Source organism: Anthonomus grandis, chromosome 15 (genome assembly GCF_022605725.1).
Source record: "Anthonomus grandis grandis chromosome 15, icAntGran1.3, whole genome shotgun sequence".
NCBI lineage: Eukaryota > Metazoa > Arthropoda > Insecta > Coleoptera > Curculionidae > Anthonomus > Anthonomus grandis.
Window position 1 is genome coordinate 9478931 of NC_065560.1, and position 20075 is coordinate 9499005.

At 34.0% G+C, this 20075-nt stretch overlaps 1 protein-coding gene across 4 annotated transcripts in view; it reads right to left on the reverse strand.

The window, feature by feature from the left end:
* LOC126745425 (choline-phosphate cytidylyltransferase B) overlaps positions 1 to 20075 on the reverse strand; it is a 50310-nt gene that overhangs the window by 7082 nt on the left and 23153 nt on the right. For 2 of the 4 annotated variants that reach the window (XM_050453273.1, XM_050453270.1), the window contains 2 exons: positions 9914 to 10139; positions 6172 to 6401 (listed from right to left, as the gene is read on the reverse strand). In XM_050453273.1, coding sequence (XP_050309230.1) covers positions 6172 to 6401; positions 9914 to 10139 — 456 coding nt within the window. Of the gene's footprint in view, positions 1 to 6171; positions 6402 to 9913; positions 10140 to 11160; positions 11274 to 11493; positions 12460 to 17490; positions 17717 to 20075 lie in introns of those variants that run through there. The other 2 variants (XM_050453271.1, XM_050453272.1) reach the window with 2 other exon arrangements.

Below are 20075 nucleotides of genomic sequence, written 5' to 3' on the forward strand. Positions count from 1 at the left end.
TTATGTATATGTAGATTATATAGGTATTGAGAGAGCTTTCTGAGAAGGATACTAAATTGTCATTATAATATTGCCTTCTCTATACCTCAATTGCAGTTTTGCTCAACTTTGCTATTTGATCTGCCTCAATTTATTTATATATTCAATTACAAACACCTTAACAGGTAATTACATGTAAATGTTTAACTCTTTGAAGTACTTAGGGACAAAATTTAACCCACCTATTATACAACTCTACATGTATGTTGGAGTAAAATTTAACCCACCTACAATTGTTTTTTTCCCAGTAATGTACGTCGGTTTATTTATTAAACCGTCTGACTATATGATCATATAAGCCTTAGAGATTAAGCGTATAAAGTGCAGATGTCGCTAGATTGTGCCTAGCGATTCAAGTGGTTATTCGTTTGTTTATGTTTTGTTGTTGCACGTTTCGTTCTAAAAAGGGTAAGATATTTTTGTTTTTTTTTTTAAATATTTGATATACTTTTTATATAACTGTTTTATACTAAATAACTTCAAATTATTGACTTACTTACTTCTATATTCTGTATTTTTAACTATGGGTTAAATTTTGTCCCACCATACAAGTAATTTTTTTTTTTAGGTAGGAGCAAAATATGGCAAGTGACCGATTTCCAGAACCATTACCTTTTAAGCTTATTTGTTTGACCGAAAAGGATCTTTATAATGAAATTGAGAATATTGAAAATTCGGACAATGAATTTGTAGGCATTCCATCAGATATCGACTCGGATAATGATAGTTGTAATGGAAACGATGTAGACGAGCCAGAAATCACAAATAATTTATCAGAACCGGATAATATGGTAATATCATCATCTGATGAAGAACCGGAGGAATGGGACCCCGAAGACCTTATTCCACTGAATGAATTAAAAACATTATTCAAAATACAGTGGACTCAAAATACAGTGGTAAGAATAATAAAACGGTTAACTGTCCAATTTATGGAATATTCAGGACTAGCCCAAGTCATAAAGGAACTAGATAGGGTGACACCATATAATATTTTTAAACTTCTGATTTTAGGCAAAATTGTCGAACATATGGTGTTTCAAACAAACCTCTACGCAGAGCAAACTTTTCACAATTCCGGCAAAAGTTATAAGAACACCGATAGTGTAGAAATGCGTACATTTATTAGTATAAACTTATAGCCGTCATATCGGGATTACTGGAGTACAGATCCAATTTTAAATAATCCCTATATTAGTAGACTAATAACTGTCCATCGCTTTGCTTGGCTCCTAAGTAATGCACATCTTAATGACAACAACTTCATGCCCAACCGAAATTCCGATAATTTTGATAAATTATATAAGGTAAGACCATTTTTAGAAATGTTGAAATCCAATTTTCAAGCCTGTCTGCATCCTCACGAATTTTTATCAGTTGACGAGTCTGTGATAAAGTTTAAAGGCCGATCTACGATCAAACAATACATGCCTGCAAAGCCAGTAAAGAGAAGCTATAAAGTATGGATGATAGCTGACAGCACTGGATATTGCTGGGATTTTGAAATATATTGTGGCAAAACCGGTCCTGTTGCAGAAAAATGTTTGGGTATCAAAGTAGTGCTTCAGATGACACAGAAAACACAGGTATCATAAAATTTTCTTTGATAACTATTTTACAAATGTAGTCCTAATGAATCAACTGTATCAAGAAAAGTTATATGCCTGTGGTACTGTTAGACATACCAGAACAAATATGCCCCAAATTTCTGGAAGATGAAGCAATGCACAGAGGTGACTGTGACTGGCACGTGAGTTCTGCAGGACTTTCAGCATTTAAATGGCGCGATAAAAGAACAGTTGACCTGCTTTCAAATTATCACAACCCAGATGACAAAACTAAGATCAAAGGGAAAGCGAAAGACGACAGTGTAGAAAACATACATTGCCCAATAGCGCTGACTGATTACAATAAACATATGAACTCAGTAGATAAATTTGACCAAATGAGGGCAGTTTACGGTCTCGACCGAAAAAGCAAAAAATGGTGGCATAGAATCATGTTTTTCTTTATTGATGCTGCTGTTGTTAATGCTTACGTGCTTTACAAGTTATCTGAAGGGCCTAAAATGAACATGAAAGAATTTCGTTTCAATATTATAGAACATCTAGTTGCTGACAAATTGGTAACATCATTACAGGGTACCGAAAAACCATTACCAACTCCCATCAAAAAAAGGAAACCTTCCCAACCAGAAACGATTAGACTTACTAGAAGTACACATCAGCCAGTACGAACCAGTAGACGAAGATCAGTCTGTAGTTTCGAGGAATTTGAAATACGCACAAACTGGACCTGCAGCGTGTGTCAAGTTCCCCTATGTTTGGGAAAGAACAAGTCTTGTTTTCAGTCCGACCATACAAAATAACTTTAGGCAGTGGTATGGTGGGTCAAAATATGTACCATGAGTTTTTTAAAGAAAAAAGGAAAAAATTTGATATTTTTCAATGTTATGCTTTATTTTAGAGCACCCTGAATTAGTTTTTATGTTTTTTGTTAGAAATAAGAATAATTTTTCTTTTGTACCACTTGGGTAAATTTTTACCATTTTTTCTGTACCTCAAAGAGTTAAGGTTATAAATCAACATACATAAATCAAACAAAAAAGCAAGAAAATAAAGAAGCTACATATATTATCTAACTTATCTCCCTGTTCCTCTTATAACCTTATTTTTAAAACTATTACAAGACTCTCCCGTAAATAGATCATACGAACTATAGTGCGTATTATACAATTTTATTAGTTGGTCTGTTACCCCTCTAAATCCATAATTGGTACAGTGATTGGTACGGTCGTTCATAGAAAAGGATCCTTTGACGTCCTATTCCTATTTGGGACTTTTAATAATATCCTATTTAAAAGATAAGAACCATCTATTTTCCGTTAAGTAATTTAAACAAAAAAATAAATTCTGGCATTATCTCTTCTAATTTTCAAAGTTTGCAGCCCAACTAGCTGACATCTAATGGTATAACAAATAGTTTCATAAGGGAACCTATGTTTATACAGTAGAATCATTTTATGACATCACAATGTCTCCTAATAAAACCTAGCATTCTAAAACCCTTCATCGTGATGTTATCAACATGAGCATTAAAAGTCAATTGAGGGTCAACAATAACGCCTAAATCATTAAAAGTGTTTACACTTTCCAGCAAACATCCGTCTAATGTATATGTAAAACTATAAGGAACTTTTTTCCGGTAAAAGGACATAACTTTACAATTTTTAACATTAAGGAAAAAATTTTCTACACACCATCGATTAAACTTATTTAAATCTAGTTGCACTAAGGAACAGTCTTCAAAACAGTCAATAGTTCGAAAAAATTTTAGATCGTCAGCATATAAAAAACATTCACAGTATTTAAAAACAGATACAGCTTCATTTATATATAAAAAGAACAAAATTGGCCCAAGATGTGATCCCTGAGGCACTCTAGAAGTCACTCGAATTTCCCTTGAAGTTGCTCCCCGTAGCTTGACTTGTGGAGTACGACTATTCAAATATCCACTTCAGATATGATCCATGTACTCCCAATGCTTCAAGTTTCCTTATCAACAGACCATGGCATACATTGTCGAATGCTTTTTGTAAATCGGTGTAAATAACATCAATCTGATAGCCTTTTTCGATATTTTCACTTAAAAAATCCCGAAACTTCGCTAGGTTTGTCGCCGTTGATCTACTTTTATAAAAGCCATGTTGTTTCGGAGAAATATAGGATTTCAAGGTGTTAGGTGTTTGAATCAATTAGTTCAAGAGCTTTTCAGAAGTAATTCAAAGATTTAGGATAGATTTTTCATGTCTTCCCTACAAAATCCATGTGAAGTGTCCTATTCTTAATATGTCTTAGTCACTCTAATAAAGTACGTTAAAAAAACGCACATAGAGTTCATAAACGGTAATATTGTCTATAATTTGATCACTTGTATCAGTGGATCAACAATGCGATCAAGCGATGTTGTTGCCTAATATACGTTATCTGCATTCATATAACTTTGATATTTGACTTCTTTATAGAGTATGTTATCATATTTTATTTTTAAAAAATGCTTCATATTTTATTAACGAGGAACAGTAGTATTGTTTTGTGCCAGTCAAAATAAGTGACAAATTTTTATAATATTATAAAGTGTTTGTTTGTCACTTCTAGATAAGCTAATAAGCATTCAACGGCAATGCTAAGTCTAGCCTTTTAATATTCTAAGCTTCTACACGTTTTGATTACAATGGTGCATAAGGACAAATTAATGGTAAGCTAGAACGTATGAATTAGAGTCTAAACTTACTCTTCTACTTAAAGAGTAAGTACTTATTCTTAGTACTTGTGTTTCTTACTCAACATATCTAAAGATGTGGAATAATTAACATTATTATTATTAATTATTAACTTGCTTTCGTCGAATATTTATTACAACCCTAACATAAAGTCATAGCTTGTAAATGTTACGTTAAAACTGTACAGGGTGTTCCAAATTCGAGCCTCACCATTGGAATCTCTTAAACTAGAAGAGATACGAGGTCGGTTAAATTGAGGCAAAGTTGCGCAATTTGAAAATTTAATTCATTAAAACGACCTTTTAAAATTTCAAAAATTCCGAAGATCTTGGGAGAAAACTGAATATTCGCGATTTCATTTTTATTTTTTTACGACTCTATTTGAATATATAAAACAAAATAAATTACTCATTCTCATTGCTACTTTCTCTATATTACAAAATGATGTCGTCAGATTTTCAAACCAACGTTTCGTATTTGAGCTGTCATCATCAAGTTTCTTTTTTTAAATACGGCCCTGGATTTTTTATTACAAATTTTAAGAGCCCCATATGTTCCTATACCAACACTTATTCAAAGATTTTATAATAATGCTAAAAAATGTAATGGGATTAAAAACAAACACCTTTTTTATAATTACGCATTAATAAAAAAAGCTTAAACACTAACATAAACAGGGGTTTAAAAATAACACAAATAAAGCAAATATTCAAATATAATTATAGTAATCCGCCTGCTTGGATGCATTTTCGTGTCAGTCTGTGAATAATTTTTGCGGGGATAACCCTGATCTCCCTTGTTAGGTCTTAACGTAAGGCTTCAAGATTTTGTGGCGTATTTTGATAAAGACGGTTTTGAAGAAATCCCCAAAGAAAGTGATCTAAAGGGTTAAGGTCGGAGCTTCTAGCGAGCTAACGTAGGGGTCTTTGGTTTCCAATTCATTTGTTAGAGAACAATTCATTTAATAATTGGTGACGCATCATCCATTATGGAGCGGTGTCCCGTCCTGTTGCCACCATAGTTAACGTAATACATCCAAAGGTTATATTGCTGCTTATTAATTCTGCATATCTTTCGGAAGTTACATTTCTTTCAGGGAAAAAAACGGGCCGATAATTTTATTGTGCTACATACCGATCCATATATTAAATGATTTGTCCCTGAGGTCTTACTTCTTAATTCTGCCTTGGGTTTTCTATTGACCAATAGTGTTCGTTATAAAATTACAGACAGTTTTACCACAAACCAAAACTCTTTATTTTTACTCTCGACACGTGTTTCGCTAGCGATGTTAGCATCTTCGAAAGAAGATTGAAACTACATATACTAGCACTCTAAAGAAAACGTTTTTTATCCTATTAAAAATATATTTTTTGTCTTTCTCTTTAACACATGGGTCCTTATAGAAATATCCAATAATATAAAATTTTTGAATAAGTGCGATACATCATTGGCTTAGGAACATAAATAAATAACATAAAAGTTAAAATCCGTAAGAAAAAATTCAGGGCCGTTTCTAAAAAAACAAACTTGATGGTGACAGCTCAAGTAATAAACGTCGCGTCGGTTTGAAAATCTGATGACACCATTTTGTAATATAGAGAAAGTAGCAATGAGAATGAGTAATTTATTTTGTTTTATATATTCAAATAGCGTCGTAAAAAAATAAAAATGGAATCGCGAATGTTCGTTTTTTTCCAAATATCTTCGGAACTTTTAAGGCGTTTTAATGAGCACCAAAATACGCAACTTTGGCTCAATTTAACCGACCTCGTATCTCTTCTAGTTAACGAGATCCCAATGGTGAGGCTCGAATTTGGGACACCCTGTACGTGTAGTTTTGAACCAACCTTAGATTTCCATTTGGCATAAACGTCATTAGTGTCAGCGGCACCATAAGGAATATCGTCATGCGCGATAAAGTCAATCTTGTGTTTTTCCATGAAGGCTTCGTCCACCTCCCAAGGAGCGTCTCGGACAATTTCGTCCACGTAACGGCAATGTCGTACAGCCTCGTATCGCTCGGCCTCCGTCATTACCGTCCGTCCTTTTTTACTATGCGTGAGTTTGTCACTGCATACTGTACGTGAAAAAAAAAACATGATTAACAAAACGAAAATTGTTAGGATAGGAAAAAACAAGAGGTTTTCGGTAATGAATAAATTTCTACAGATATTAAATAGGATTTTTTCTATGCGCAATTTTTAAGATGATAAATTATCGGATGCTTAGAACATTGAAAGACTCGAATTAGTAAACAACAACTTTGTTTCAGTTCAACATGTGCACAGGGACAAGAGGGTTGTTGTGTTTACAAACATATTCATCGATTCTCTGTTGTCAATTTTACATACATTTTCAGCTATATGCCAACGCATATAATAATGTTAATTTAGCTTATTGGTGTTAGATTTTTGGATTAAAAAAAGTAGAAATAGATATATGTTAATATCTTTAAAGCAAAAAAAAATTAACATTCTTAACCCTAAAATCGCTTCTAAAAAATGGGAATGGCAACACAGCAAGCAAAAACTGATGTTATCTTGTCAAACGGTTTTGTGTTTACATTCGACATTTGTGCAGTCTAAGTTTTTTCTTTAGTTTTTGACTGAAAAAGGTCTTATTTGAGTGTTTTTGTGAACTATTACGATGGTAAAAACTTGTCCCGTTTATGCCTCACCATAGAAAAAAGGTGATTCAAGCCGATCTTTTCACAAGTAGATACCGATACTGTCATCATAAACAATCATCGTAGAATAATAAAAACTTATTAAGAAATCTATAATAAATTATAAAATATTTAATTTCCATATAAATGGTTTTTATTGGCTTGAATATTGGCTTCTTTATAGAGTATCTTATCATATTTTATTAAAGAGGAATAGTATTATTCTGCGCCACGGCAATGCTAATTCTAGCCTTTCAATGTTCTAAGGACTATACTTGATGTATAGGTAATGAGTTCTGTGAATCGTATTAAAAACTCAAGTGACTTTAAAAATATTGAATTTATAATGGTATCACTTAAAGCTAAGTTTATTAACTGTGTCTTAGTTCTTTATGTTCAATATTCTGTAGCTCATCTAGCCTGACACACACCTTTAAGATATTTTGGAAGTATTTTGAAAGGAATATGATCAACTGAGTCAATTATTTTTAATCAAACAATGCTCTTCCAAGCTCTTGTTAGATTTATTTGAAACAGAAAAAAAGTTCCATTCTGGTTATGAAAACGGTTGATCCTTTTAAAAAAGACTAGCTTAATCTAGTGTAGAGGTAGAGTAAGACTAGTGTATAGTAATCTTATAATTTTTATCAGAATATGAGCGATGAAAGTTTTTTTGCAAAAGACATTATCGTTTTAATGCTACTCGGTGCTTCTGTATTATAAATCAACAATAATTATATAATTATTTACTGAAATAAACTTCTTTTTTTCCTTTTTTCTTAAGGCATATTCAAAGTTACCTTGAGTAAGTATAGACTTATGATTCCTAATAGGCTTTTGGATATTCAGTGCAACTTTGTTAAGTTCATATGATTCATAACCTTTGTCAAGATAAATTTGTAGAAGTATGCAGTTCTGAGAATTTTTTTACTGTTTCGCATCAAACTATTCTGTAGACCCACGAGCACAACACAAAGTGTGCGGTCGTGCTCACACCACCGTTGTGCAAACATTTTTCTCTTTCATACAGAAAAGGTCTCTTCCCTGGGGACTGGATACTTGCACAGATTCAACCAATACCCAAAAAACGATGTCCATCAATCGGATCCGGTTAATTTAGGCCACGAATCGCCAAGTTAATGAAGAAACTTATCAACCAGCAAATTTTGAAATGCCTGGAGTCCACCAATATAATTAGGGACGGTCAATATGGTTTTCGCAAACATAAGTCTACTGCCGATCTGTTTGCGTATGTCACGTTTGTCTGGGCCGAAGTTATCGAAAAAGATGGCGAATCCCGTGCAATAGCTCTGGATTTCAAAGGCATTCTGTCATGAAAACCTCTTAAACAAACGGTATTCTTATGTTTTGCCACCAACTACCTTTGCTTGGCTTAGAAGTTTCCTCGAGAACCGATCCATCCAGGTGGTCGTTGATGGACACCTCATAGACATTTCAAGTTAATGCTCTTGTCCCCTACGTGTTATATATCAACGAATTTCTCGACAAGACAGTACACTGGTGTCTTCCTTCATCCTTCCAACGCCCACGTCGGGGTGAGTACATTCTGATTGAGTTTAACGCACCTAAGACTCAGGTTGCTGTATTTACAAAGAAGGTTGCCTCTACCGCCCCAAGCCTTATGTCCAGGCTCACTTTACCGCTGTTTCGTCAATTCGCTTGTAAAGGTCGGAAGCAATGTTTTAACATGTTCATATAGAGGGAATAGCTAAGCCAGCTTCTCAAAAACTCTGGGTATCTCTTTAAAACGAAAAGGCTGTATACACCGTCACAGCTTTTAACGCTTTACAAGGCTCAGATTCATCTATTTCTTGAATATTGCTCTCACATACCCAAACATACTTTGAAGCTGATTGATTCCATCTAGAAGAGGGCCATACGTCTTATAGGAGATCCAGAGATAACTAGAAGCTTGGACAGTTTGGCGCATAGAAGGAAAGTGGCCGACCTAACTCCAGAAATGCTCTTCCGGACTTACCCATATTATTCTACCTAGAGCTATCTACACGACAGGCAGATGCCACTTCTGAATATCAAGTGGTCGAATGATTATGAAAGATGCAAGTCTGTGAAATAAACTTCCAAAGCACGTCTTTCCCGAACATTATAACTTGCAGAATTTAAAATAAAATAATAACGTAGCACTGGCGTTACTCGTGATACTTGAGCACTATAGGGTGTTCTCTTTTCCGCTAGTGTATTAAATTAAAAAAAAAACTATTAAAGCAATATTGCTTAAGTTAGGAGTACTACTTGAAGCATAATAAATATTTAATCTAAACCAACAACAACATTAAAACAAAAAAAATTGGGCCTATCTGACAAGGAGGAAATAAAGAACTCTTACTAGAATTTCATGACTCTTTCATAAAAAAAAACATTACTAAAAAAAATCCATTCGCGGTCTATCCGGTCGTTTAACAAAATTTTTGTAAATTAACTCATTAGGGTTCAATTTAATTTGGAGAAAACAGTTTAAAAATGCAGATCCCAAAAATCTAAGATAAGTTGGTCAATTTAAAATTGACAAAAAATTTAAATTTAAAATTAAAGTTGGTCAAAGATTGGAGGATGCTTTTCAACCATATTCTTGTCACGTGAAAACGTGCTTGTGCGAAGAGATAAGTTAAACATTTAATATATGGAGTGTTCAGTAAATTTAGAAGCACAATCGCTAGGAGAACAGAAAGCACTAGCAAAACCACAAGCACCTCATTTTTATATTTTTTTTAAGACAGTGAGAACGTCTGTACATGGATTGTAACATTTCGAGGGGCAGACTCTACAAGACCGTAATCGACGGATGAAGTAAAGTTGTTAAAGAGGCTCCCAAGAAAACATAGCAAATGTGTCCACAATCTTCCGTTATCCGTCAAAAAAAATTATTTCTTCACGCTACTTACTTCCAACAATTAAATACACATTCGGAAATATATTCTTGGCTTGCATGAGCTGTCTGGCGTGGCCCTGATGGAACAAATCGTAAATTCCGTCGGAATAGACACGAACTGGTCGCGGCGCGTTACCGCTGCGCGCCATGTCGTAGGTGATGCGCTCAGTGTAGTCGCAGAGCGCCCTGTTTCGCTCCGCCGTGGGTTCATCAGAGAATGGAGCTTCAGCACATGTAGACTATAACAAACAGAATATTTAGCGTAACCGCAAACTAATTATAGTATTTTTTTATCGAGGAACAAACTCACTTATGTCTAACATCACGTAACTCCTTACCTTACGCATGACTTTTTCTTGATTTGAGTCAAAATTGACATCTACAACTACAACCTTGTTTCTTGAAAAGGTGCTGGTGTTTTGTAATACAATTTTATGTCATAAAAATGTGTCAGAGAAGTGAATGATAAAAAATATGTCCCTCGTAAAGGTTAAAAGTGACGTATTTCATTTAAAGTTGGTCAAATGTCTAATTTAAAAACTACGAGTATATTTACTGATTAGCCAGAAATTATTAGTGATTTTTACTACTAAAACATACTTCATAGTAGATTTAACAGACATCAAATGATATTGGCTGTCTGGTTGATTATTAATTAGTTTAGAAAACATATATTGGAATAACTACCTGACCCAGTGAATAAAAAAAATCAGTAGATTGCAAAGGTTAAAGATGAGTACGTTACGTAACGCAGATGACGTCTTGTGTTTAAAGTTGGTAAAATTCCTAATTTAAAAGCTACCAGTATATTTTTAACTACCAGCTAGAAATTACTGTCGCTTTTTACTGATAAAAAAGTACTACAGAGAAAATGTAATGGAAATTAAATTAAATTACCTTTCTGGTTAATTATAAATAAGTTTAAAAAAATATTTCAGGAAAACTACATGACCCAGAGATTATAGACTGTAGTGATACAAAATCAGACGAATACAAAATTTAAAATAAATATAGTGACGTAACGTAAATGACTTTTATGCTTAGTTGTAAGATTTCTAATTTAAAACTACTTTAAATAAATTAAATATATTTCACTACTAGCTAGAAATTATTAATATTTTTTATCTAATATTACTACTAAATAAGGAAAGCATATAAGACTGGCTTTTTGGTTGAATATAATAAACAAGTACAGTATAAAATATTTTAGAAAGAATTGCACACCCAGTGGTAAGATAACAGCAAGATAAAATTACTTACTTTATATTTCGCTAATCTTATAGGTAACCTACTTTGAATTGGAAGTAATTTTTGCGGTGTGTTAATCATTTATCAATATTGAAGCACCACTTACGAACCCAAAATAGTAGTACCCCTTAAAACCTACTATACGCGAAAAACGTCACTGATACATATATCGTATGATTTCAATAATACGCGAACAATGAATAAGGTATTAAAAATAATTGGGTTTTGCGGCTGTAAATTTTAATAATTATATATGTCGATTTTTTTTTTTTTAATTAGCTTAAATAATTTTATCGCCTTTATTATTTCATATAAATAATGTCATAACAATTAAATAAAACAATATTATGTATAAAAACCTTTTATTATTATTATAAGCATATAAAAAATTATAATAATACAATATAATACATTACAGATATAGTATAAATAATCTCTTAACATGGATTTAATATATAAAACCTTAAAATAATATCAACGCATGTCCTTCGTTAAAAATTTGGTAAAATGGAAGCAATAGCTAAATGATTTCCTTGACTAGTCATCATTTTCCTAAAATGTTTCTCAAATCGTCAAATAAATAATCATATCACAAACGGTGCATCAATAAGCCATAATATAATTTTTTAAGTGTATATGTTGTCAAGCGTTTCTACACCCTCATTCTCTTAGGAGGACTAGGCAACTCCTCGTACACCTCCTCTTCATCGGTACTCGACTCTGGTGGCGTAATAGCTTTCATAAGTTTGTTCGTTGAGGCGTGCAGCAACCTCAATGGCTTTTTCAAAAATACTTTAACAAAACTATCGATAACCTCCTTAGATTTCTCCTCCCACTTTGTTATCACATCATCAGTCTTTTCTCCAATAGAATCGAAGAGGGACTTGCCCTTATCTTTCAGTTCGTCCATTTTATTTTGCAAAATCAACTTCTTCTCTTTGAGAAACGAGACGTTAAGCTCTTTAGCAGAATATCCCCTGGCAAGATTCCTCCTAACATATAAATCATAATCCCTAACGATTCTCGCGACTATATCAGTGGTGGATACTCCAGTAGTGCGTTCGGTAGCAATGAACATGCCCCTCTTCTTTAAATCGGCATAAATATCGGTGACTCCTTCGCATGCGTAAGGCTCATCGTCATGCGCTACAAAGTCGATTTTATATTTTTTTAAAAATTCATCGGTGTAAGTCCAAGGACCGTCTTTGATTACTTCGTCGACGTAACGGCAATGACGTACTGCATTGTATCGTTCTTCTTCGGTTAGAACTGATCGGCCTTTGTATTGGTGGAGCATCCTGTCGCTGCACACTAAAAGAGAGATGGATTCTATGATGCTGACTATCGGTACTGATTTATACTCTAGTTATTCAAGCCACAAGCGTTTCAATTGTGCTAAAAAAGATTAAGCATTAAATGCATGCAAATTGTAAAGGTTTTTGCTCTGTTCTTAATGACACATTTTTAAATATAAGCTTTAATTTTACTGAATAAATTTACTTAACCGCAGAGAAATATTCCTCCTGAACTTTAAGCCATTTACGTCATTAGCTTCTTTTTTTTCTAATGCTTAGCAGTTTGCATGAAGCTCATTTATACATGTACCAGATTCTATTAATACTAGATCAATCTTCAGATCTTTTCAAAGAATCTTTTTTTCCATCAGTCCACAACATCTTATTCCCAATATGGTTCTTTTCTACATTAATGTGTGGAGTTCAAATCAAAAGTAATTTAGTTGCTTTGAAATTAATCACGAATAATATTCGTTCTAAGCAGTTAACATAGTTCAGAAGCAACCTAGATCCACTAACAAAAAAGATTTAGGAAAATTTAGAGAATTCAATTTGAGTAAACTTTACTAAAATAAGAATTTCCATCTTCTAAGTTGGACCTAAGATGAACCAACCGAGTGGTAAGATCTGTTTCAGATCACTTTAATTAGAATTTAAATAAGTCTAGTGTAAAGTTTTCAAAAGAATAACTGAACAAACTCCATTATCATGTAAATGTGTTTTGTATATTTGAGCTTTATAGTATCAGTTCTCATGACAAAAAGGAGATTTGTGTATGCCTAACTAGTATCTTCAGTTACCACCCATCATTATTTTGAATTCTGTATTTGAGAAGCATTAAAAAACGATTTTTTTTTGAGTGAACTTTAATATAATTAGACATTTCCATCTTCTAAACTGGACTTAAAATCAACCAATCACGAGGCGGTCAGATCTGTTTCAGTTCATTTTAATTAAATTTGAAATCGAAAAAGTCTAGAATGGGGTTTTCGAATTTAAAACTAGTCACTTGAATGTCATTTGAAATTGATTGTTTTAGATCGTTACCTCATCTTAGGATAATACATTCGAGAGAAATTAGAGTTTCTCTAAAGGATAACTGGACAAATTTAATTATCACTTAATTCAGGTTTGTATATTTGAGTTTTATAGCATCAGTTCTCATGACAAAAAGGAGATTTGTGATAATTTTTTTTATTCTGGGATACCTATCCATTATTATTTTGTATTCTCTATTCTATTCTCCTCTTTGATAATGACAAGAAGCAAAATATTAAAAACGATTTTTTTGAGTGAACTTCATTATAATTATACATTTCTATCTTCTAATTGGACTTAAGGTCAATCAATCGAGAGCTAATAAGATCTGTTTCAAATCACGTTAATTTTTAAAAGAGTGCGGTTTTTAAATTTAGAACTAGTCACTTGAAAGACATTTGAAATTGTTTGTTTCAGATTGTAACCTCTGATGAGAAATACATTAAGGGGAAAGTGGAGTTTCTCTACAGGATAACCAAACAAACTCCATTACTACTTAATTGTGTTCTATACACGGTGGTCGATAATGAATGAGCCAAAAAGCAATTATAGGTTAAACACGTAAAAATATCGATGTTGAGACAAATACGCCTTGGTAAAATATCGCTCATACAGAAAATACAGGATAATTAAAAATTTAATTTTTGAATCTGTTTTTTCTCTACAGCTCAACTTATGATTACCCACCCATACGATTTTATTCTATTTTTTAATATATTGTGTAGAGGAGGTACACCATATTCACAGGATGTATCATGCCATAACTTTTTTACTAGTACATAATTTTTATTGAAGTATTTTTATAAAATAATCATTTTTAGCAAAAAAACGAATACAGTAATGTATGGATAGTCCAAACCCCGTATAATCCGAACGCTCCAATTGCGTAAAATTGATTTCATAATCTGAACACCGTGAATTCCGTAATCCGAACTGTTGGTACGTAGAGTAGTACATAATTTGTAAGTTTGTTCTTGCAGCAAGACGTTGCGTGATTTTATAGTTGTTTTGACGTGTTTTATGGTTGAAAGTTACCGGGGAAAAGCTGTCGAGTGACGAAAATGCTGTGGAACCCTTTCGTATAGAGCTCAAATAAAAAAATTGAGCAACTCGGTCTTCCTGAAAAAACATTAATACACGCAGACGAAAAAGGTGCCCCGGGTCGTACAATCAGTAAAGACCGAATTACATTAATGCCTTGCGCAAATGCAAGTGGCCGACATAAGTTGAGGTTGCTTGTGTTCGGTTAATCATAAAATCCAAGACCATTCAAAAACAGCAACCTACCTGTCTGTTACCGAAACCAAAAATGGGTTGATCGAGTTATCTTCGAAGAATGGTTCCACAGTGAATTCGTACTAAGCGTAAAAAAGTATCTTCGAATTAATAATTTTGAAGAGAAAGCCCTTTTAATACTGAACAATGCTGCAGCTCACAGACCAGGCCAAGAACTAGCCAGCCATGATGGTAATATTCAAGTCATGTTTCTTCCACCTAACTGCACTGCCCTGGTTCAGCCGATGGACCAGAATGTAATCCAACATATAAAAATCACATATCGAAAAAGGCTGCTGCAAGAGGTACTTACTTGTACAAGATGATGAAAACATTGCGCAATGTTTAAAGAATGTGTCGCTTAAGGATGCTGTGTTTGCATTAGCCGAATCTTGGAAGCAAGTGCCTAAAAAACTGGTGAGAAAATCGTGGTGTCAACTTCTTTCCGCCAAGGACATGGATGAATGGGATGAAGAAGATTTGATACCCCTGCATGCTTTACGAGAAGAAATATGTGATTCTATTTTGTCAGATGAAGGACCTGATCTAGTGGAGTTAGTGAACAAAGTGAATCGTGCTGATAATCCGATAGATAAAACAGAAGTTGAAAAATGGACAAGAGGTGATGACGAGGATAAACTTATACAGAAAATGTCCAGCAAAGAAGCGGTGATCTCATTTGATAAGTGTCTACGTTGGGTGGAAGAGAATGAATTGCCACTGCATGAAGTGATCCTTCTAAAAAAAATTCGACAGAAGGCTGTCGATCTAAGCAAAGAAAATTTTAAGAGGCAATGAAGTATGCCCATATTATGTATGCAGTTAACTGGTTCGTTTAAAAATCGTAATTATTTTTCTTGTTAGATACATTTTTACTGAATCTTTTGTTTGATTTCCTGTTAAGTTTATTTTAATTTTGACATATTATGCATTTATGTATGCACATAAATAAAGGTTTTTAAATCCATTATGTACAAATATGTTTTATGGTGAGAGTGCATTTATATGGGAAAGAAAGTTATCTATAAACCGAACGTGTTCGGATTATAGAAATCATTTATTATGAATCCTATATAATCCGAAAGTTTTGGAAACCGAACGGGGTCTGCCAACTTTCTGTTCGGATTATCCATACATTACTGTACTACATTTATTTCGTTTTTCGATTTAAAAACCTGTTACGAAATATTGCAGCCAAAAATACTAAACCCGCATACTACTTGTAAAAAATTAACGTAGTCATGGATAAAAAACTGCAGGGTTAGAAATTTTACACACTGAAAAACTATACTCTTATCATTTCAATCCTGTTGAACATTAATTACCAAATGATTTACTAGCAAGGCTCCACTTTTGCTTCAAAATCACAATCATCATTTACACATCTATTAACAAAATCCTTTTTATGGGTAAACTGACCTTTAACAGACGAGGTGTGTTTCATTGGTGAGCTAATCATACATAACTGAAAAATCTACACTTATCCAGAAAACGTCATTTTCAGCAGAAATTTTCTATGAATATTTGATATGGTGATATAAAATTGGTGATTTACTATTGTCCCTTTTGAGTTATGTGCAATGCTTACTGGTGTATGTGCAGTTTTTACAAAATGATTTCTTCCATCATTTTATTTATTTCATCATTATCACATTTCATGTGGTATATTGCACGATGCAGCTCCACCGCATCATTCAGCTGCAGTTCGCAATTTTTTAGATGAATGATTGCCTCACAGATTGTTTGGTGGTGGTAGTGAATATCCATGAACTCTTCGTAGCCCGGATCTTAATCCGTTGGATTTTTTCTCTTGGGGTTACATTAAGTCATTAGTTTATACACGACAGAAACTGATGCAAAAAAATGCATGATTCCAACCAGATACAAACCAGAAATTTGTATCCGAGTAAGGCACTATTGGGTAAAAGGGTTAAAAAATGCCTGGAAGTAAATGGTGAACATTTTGCGCATTTGTTAAAGTGATGTTTTCCATTATTTTATTCACTATTATCGTTATCTCAATTTATTGTTAAACTATTTTTTAACTGTGCAACAGATTGTTTAAATGCATATGTTTTAAAAATGCTAGTGCACTGTTTCTCTTAAAAATTATTATTCTACAAGTTACTTAAATATATTACTAAGGCATATTTGGCTCAACATCGATGTTTCCTAGAGTTTAACCTAGAATTGCTTTTTGGCGCATTAATTTTCGACCACCCTATTATTTGAGTTTCATAATATTTGTTCTCATGACAGAAAGCTGACTGGTCATCATTTTTTTTTTAAACACATACCCAACAAGTATCTTAAAAAAATCATATTATTATTTTGTGTTGTGTATTTAATTTTATCCTCCTCTTGATAATGACAAGAAGCCAAAGAAGATTTTTTATAAATCAGAATTGACAGATCTGTTTCAGCTCTGGACAAAGCAACCTTCACCTTCAGGATATGATTTACGGTGGTGAGATCCCTGATAAACTCCCTTTCTAGTGATAGTTTTCCAGAAATTATTACGTATATTATCTTTTTGGTATTTATACCCAACAAATAGCTTATGTTTCAATGCTTAATAAGAGTTAAAAACCTGAGAAATGTGTAACTGCTTCACAATAGTTAGCAGAAATAAATGAAATTATTGGAGCATACCATTACCACATATGGATTGAATAACTAGAAAATCCCAAATGGCACCAAACACCGAGAAAAGAAGAAAAAAAAGAATATTCACCTCCGACAATCAGATAAACGTTCGGAAAAACGTTCTTCGCCTGTTTGAGCAGTCTCGCATGGCCCTGATGAAACAAATCGAAGGCCCCATCAGCGTATACGCGGACTGGACGCCCCACGCCCCTTTTCGCAGTTTCATAATCGATTTTTATCGAGTAATCCACTTCCTCACGCGTCTTGGTAGCGATCGGGTCCTCGCTAAAAGGCGCGGCCGTGCAGTTCAACACCTAAAAGTGACAGTAGGTATACTAGGTTTTCTTTTGGGGCAAGGGAATGTGGATGGTTAGTCAACAAATCAATGAATTATTAGGATTAGGAGCTTCATTTAAAAAATTTTTTTTATCCTAATTGCTATATAACATTTTTAAAAATTTAAAAGATTAATGGAGGTTCTATAAAGACAACCAAAAAACTGCACGGCCACATTCCTTTTTGACGGGTTCTGTTTAGTCGCTAAGATTCAATAGGCATTATAATGGGAGATCTAACTCAGTTCCCGTATAAAAAAAACCCATAAATGTTATCTGCACGAAATTTTGGGATATGAATGAATAAGAAGTATAACGATATTGGCAACGCCGCAAATATCAGCTGTTCTTCGTTATTCCAGACTCATCGCGCTGACGCAAGCGGACACGCCGCACGACATCTCTGGAGACGCATGGAAGGTTAGTGAATCTTTTGAATCCATGGTCTAGCGCAGCGTTACTCAAAGTATGCTCCGCGAAGCCCCGGTGCTCCGGTAGGGCTCCGCCAGCAGTCATAATAAATGAATGCATGTATTAGAGTGAACCCTATAAGAATCAAGTTACCCAAGATAAAAATAAACAACCAAAACGAAATGCCTACTTATAGGTGTTACTGGTACATATACGAAAATTTAATATATGTATTATTAAGTAAATGCCCGACCTATTACATCGAAATGTTAGAGCGTTAATCGTACGACACCATTCGCCCCCGGACTATAAGCAATCGAATGACCTCGGTTCGTACTTCGGAGAAAATCGTTTGGCTCTCCGAAGTTTCTGAGGAATTCGAGATGACTCGATGGTTGCTGGTATAATATAAAGGAGGATTGTTTGGCACGGAGAATTTATAAATCAAGCAACGTACCGCAAAATGTACTCACACCGCGCTCATTATTTTATGTTCGCTTGTCTTGTTGTTGTTCGTAGTGGTTGTAAAATCTTGTATTTCGTGCGTCAATAGATACTATTTGTCATAAAATTGACCAAATCCAATTAGTGTTAAAGCAGAATGTAGCGCTGGCTTAAAGGTGTTGCAAAAAATGTGGTTCGCTTGGATGCTGCGTCTAATTCAAACCAAGGTGATATGACGGCGTCAAGTTCTAGTTTTATGGTTTCAAGTTCAACTAGTAAAACATCTAATGACACACTGAAGGTGAAAAAATTGTTGATTCCAACGGCTCACTTCTTTGTATGTTGTCCAGCAAACTCCTTCCTAATAGTTCGATGGTACCTGCTAAGATGCGCCGACATTTAGAAACTGTACATTCCGACTTGAAAAACAAAAGTAAAGAATTTTTTCTACATAAAAAATAACAATTATTAAGAAGCAAAAAAACTATGACGTATGAGACTCAGACTGTGAATGAAAGGGCCACGGAGGCATCATATTTGGTTAGTTACCGCATTGCCCAAGCAGGAGAAGCGCACACTTTCGCTGAAAATCTAATAGAACCATGTGTGGTAGCAAAACAAAATGTATGCTCGACGAAAAATCTGTAAAGCATCTTTCTACAGTTCCGCTGTCGAACGATACAGTTACGCGCCGAATTGGGGATATCGCAGCAAACATAAAACAAGAAATGGTTTCACAGCTTCAAAATAACAAATTCGTCTTGCAAATGGATGAGTCGACTGATGTTGCTGGACTGGCCATCTTGCTAGTAATTGTGCGATATCCATATAAATATTCACTCGAAGAAGACTTGCCTATGTGCTCATCGGTGCCTACTAACATAACCGGAGATAAAATAACATAACATATTTAACATGATTAACATATTTTTTGAAGAAAACCATTCGATTGGAATGATTGCATTGATATTTGTACTGATGGAGCCAAGGCAATGACAGGTAGAACAGCAGAAGCAATATCACGAATAAAAATGAAAGCACCAAATTGTAGTTCCAGTCACTGCATCCTGCATAGACAATCACTCGCGGTTAAGAAAATGCCACCAAATCTAAAATTGGTTCTTGATGAGTCAGTAAAAATAATTAATTTTGTCAAGTCGCTTCCACTACAATCCCGAGCAATAGCGATCATAAAACACTATTGCTCCATACTGAAGTGAGATGGTTGTGTCGGGGTAAAACTTTGACAAGGCTTTTTGATCTAAGAACAGAATTACAAGTTTTCTTACAGATGTTCCTTTTAATTTAAAGGACCGTTTGTCCGATAAAAGCTGGTTATTTCGACTAGCATTTTTACCAGACATGTTTGGAAAACTTAACGAATTAAACCCGTCACTACAAGGAAAACAGACAACAGTTTTAAATGCTAACAACAAAATAACTGCCTTTAAAAGAAAATTAGATTTTTGGATTACTTGTTTTG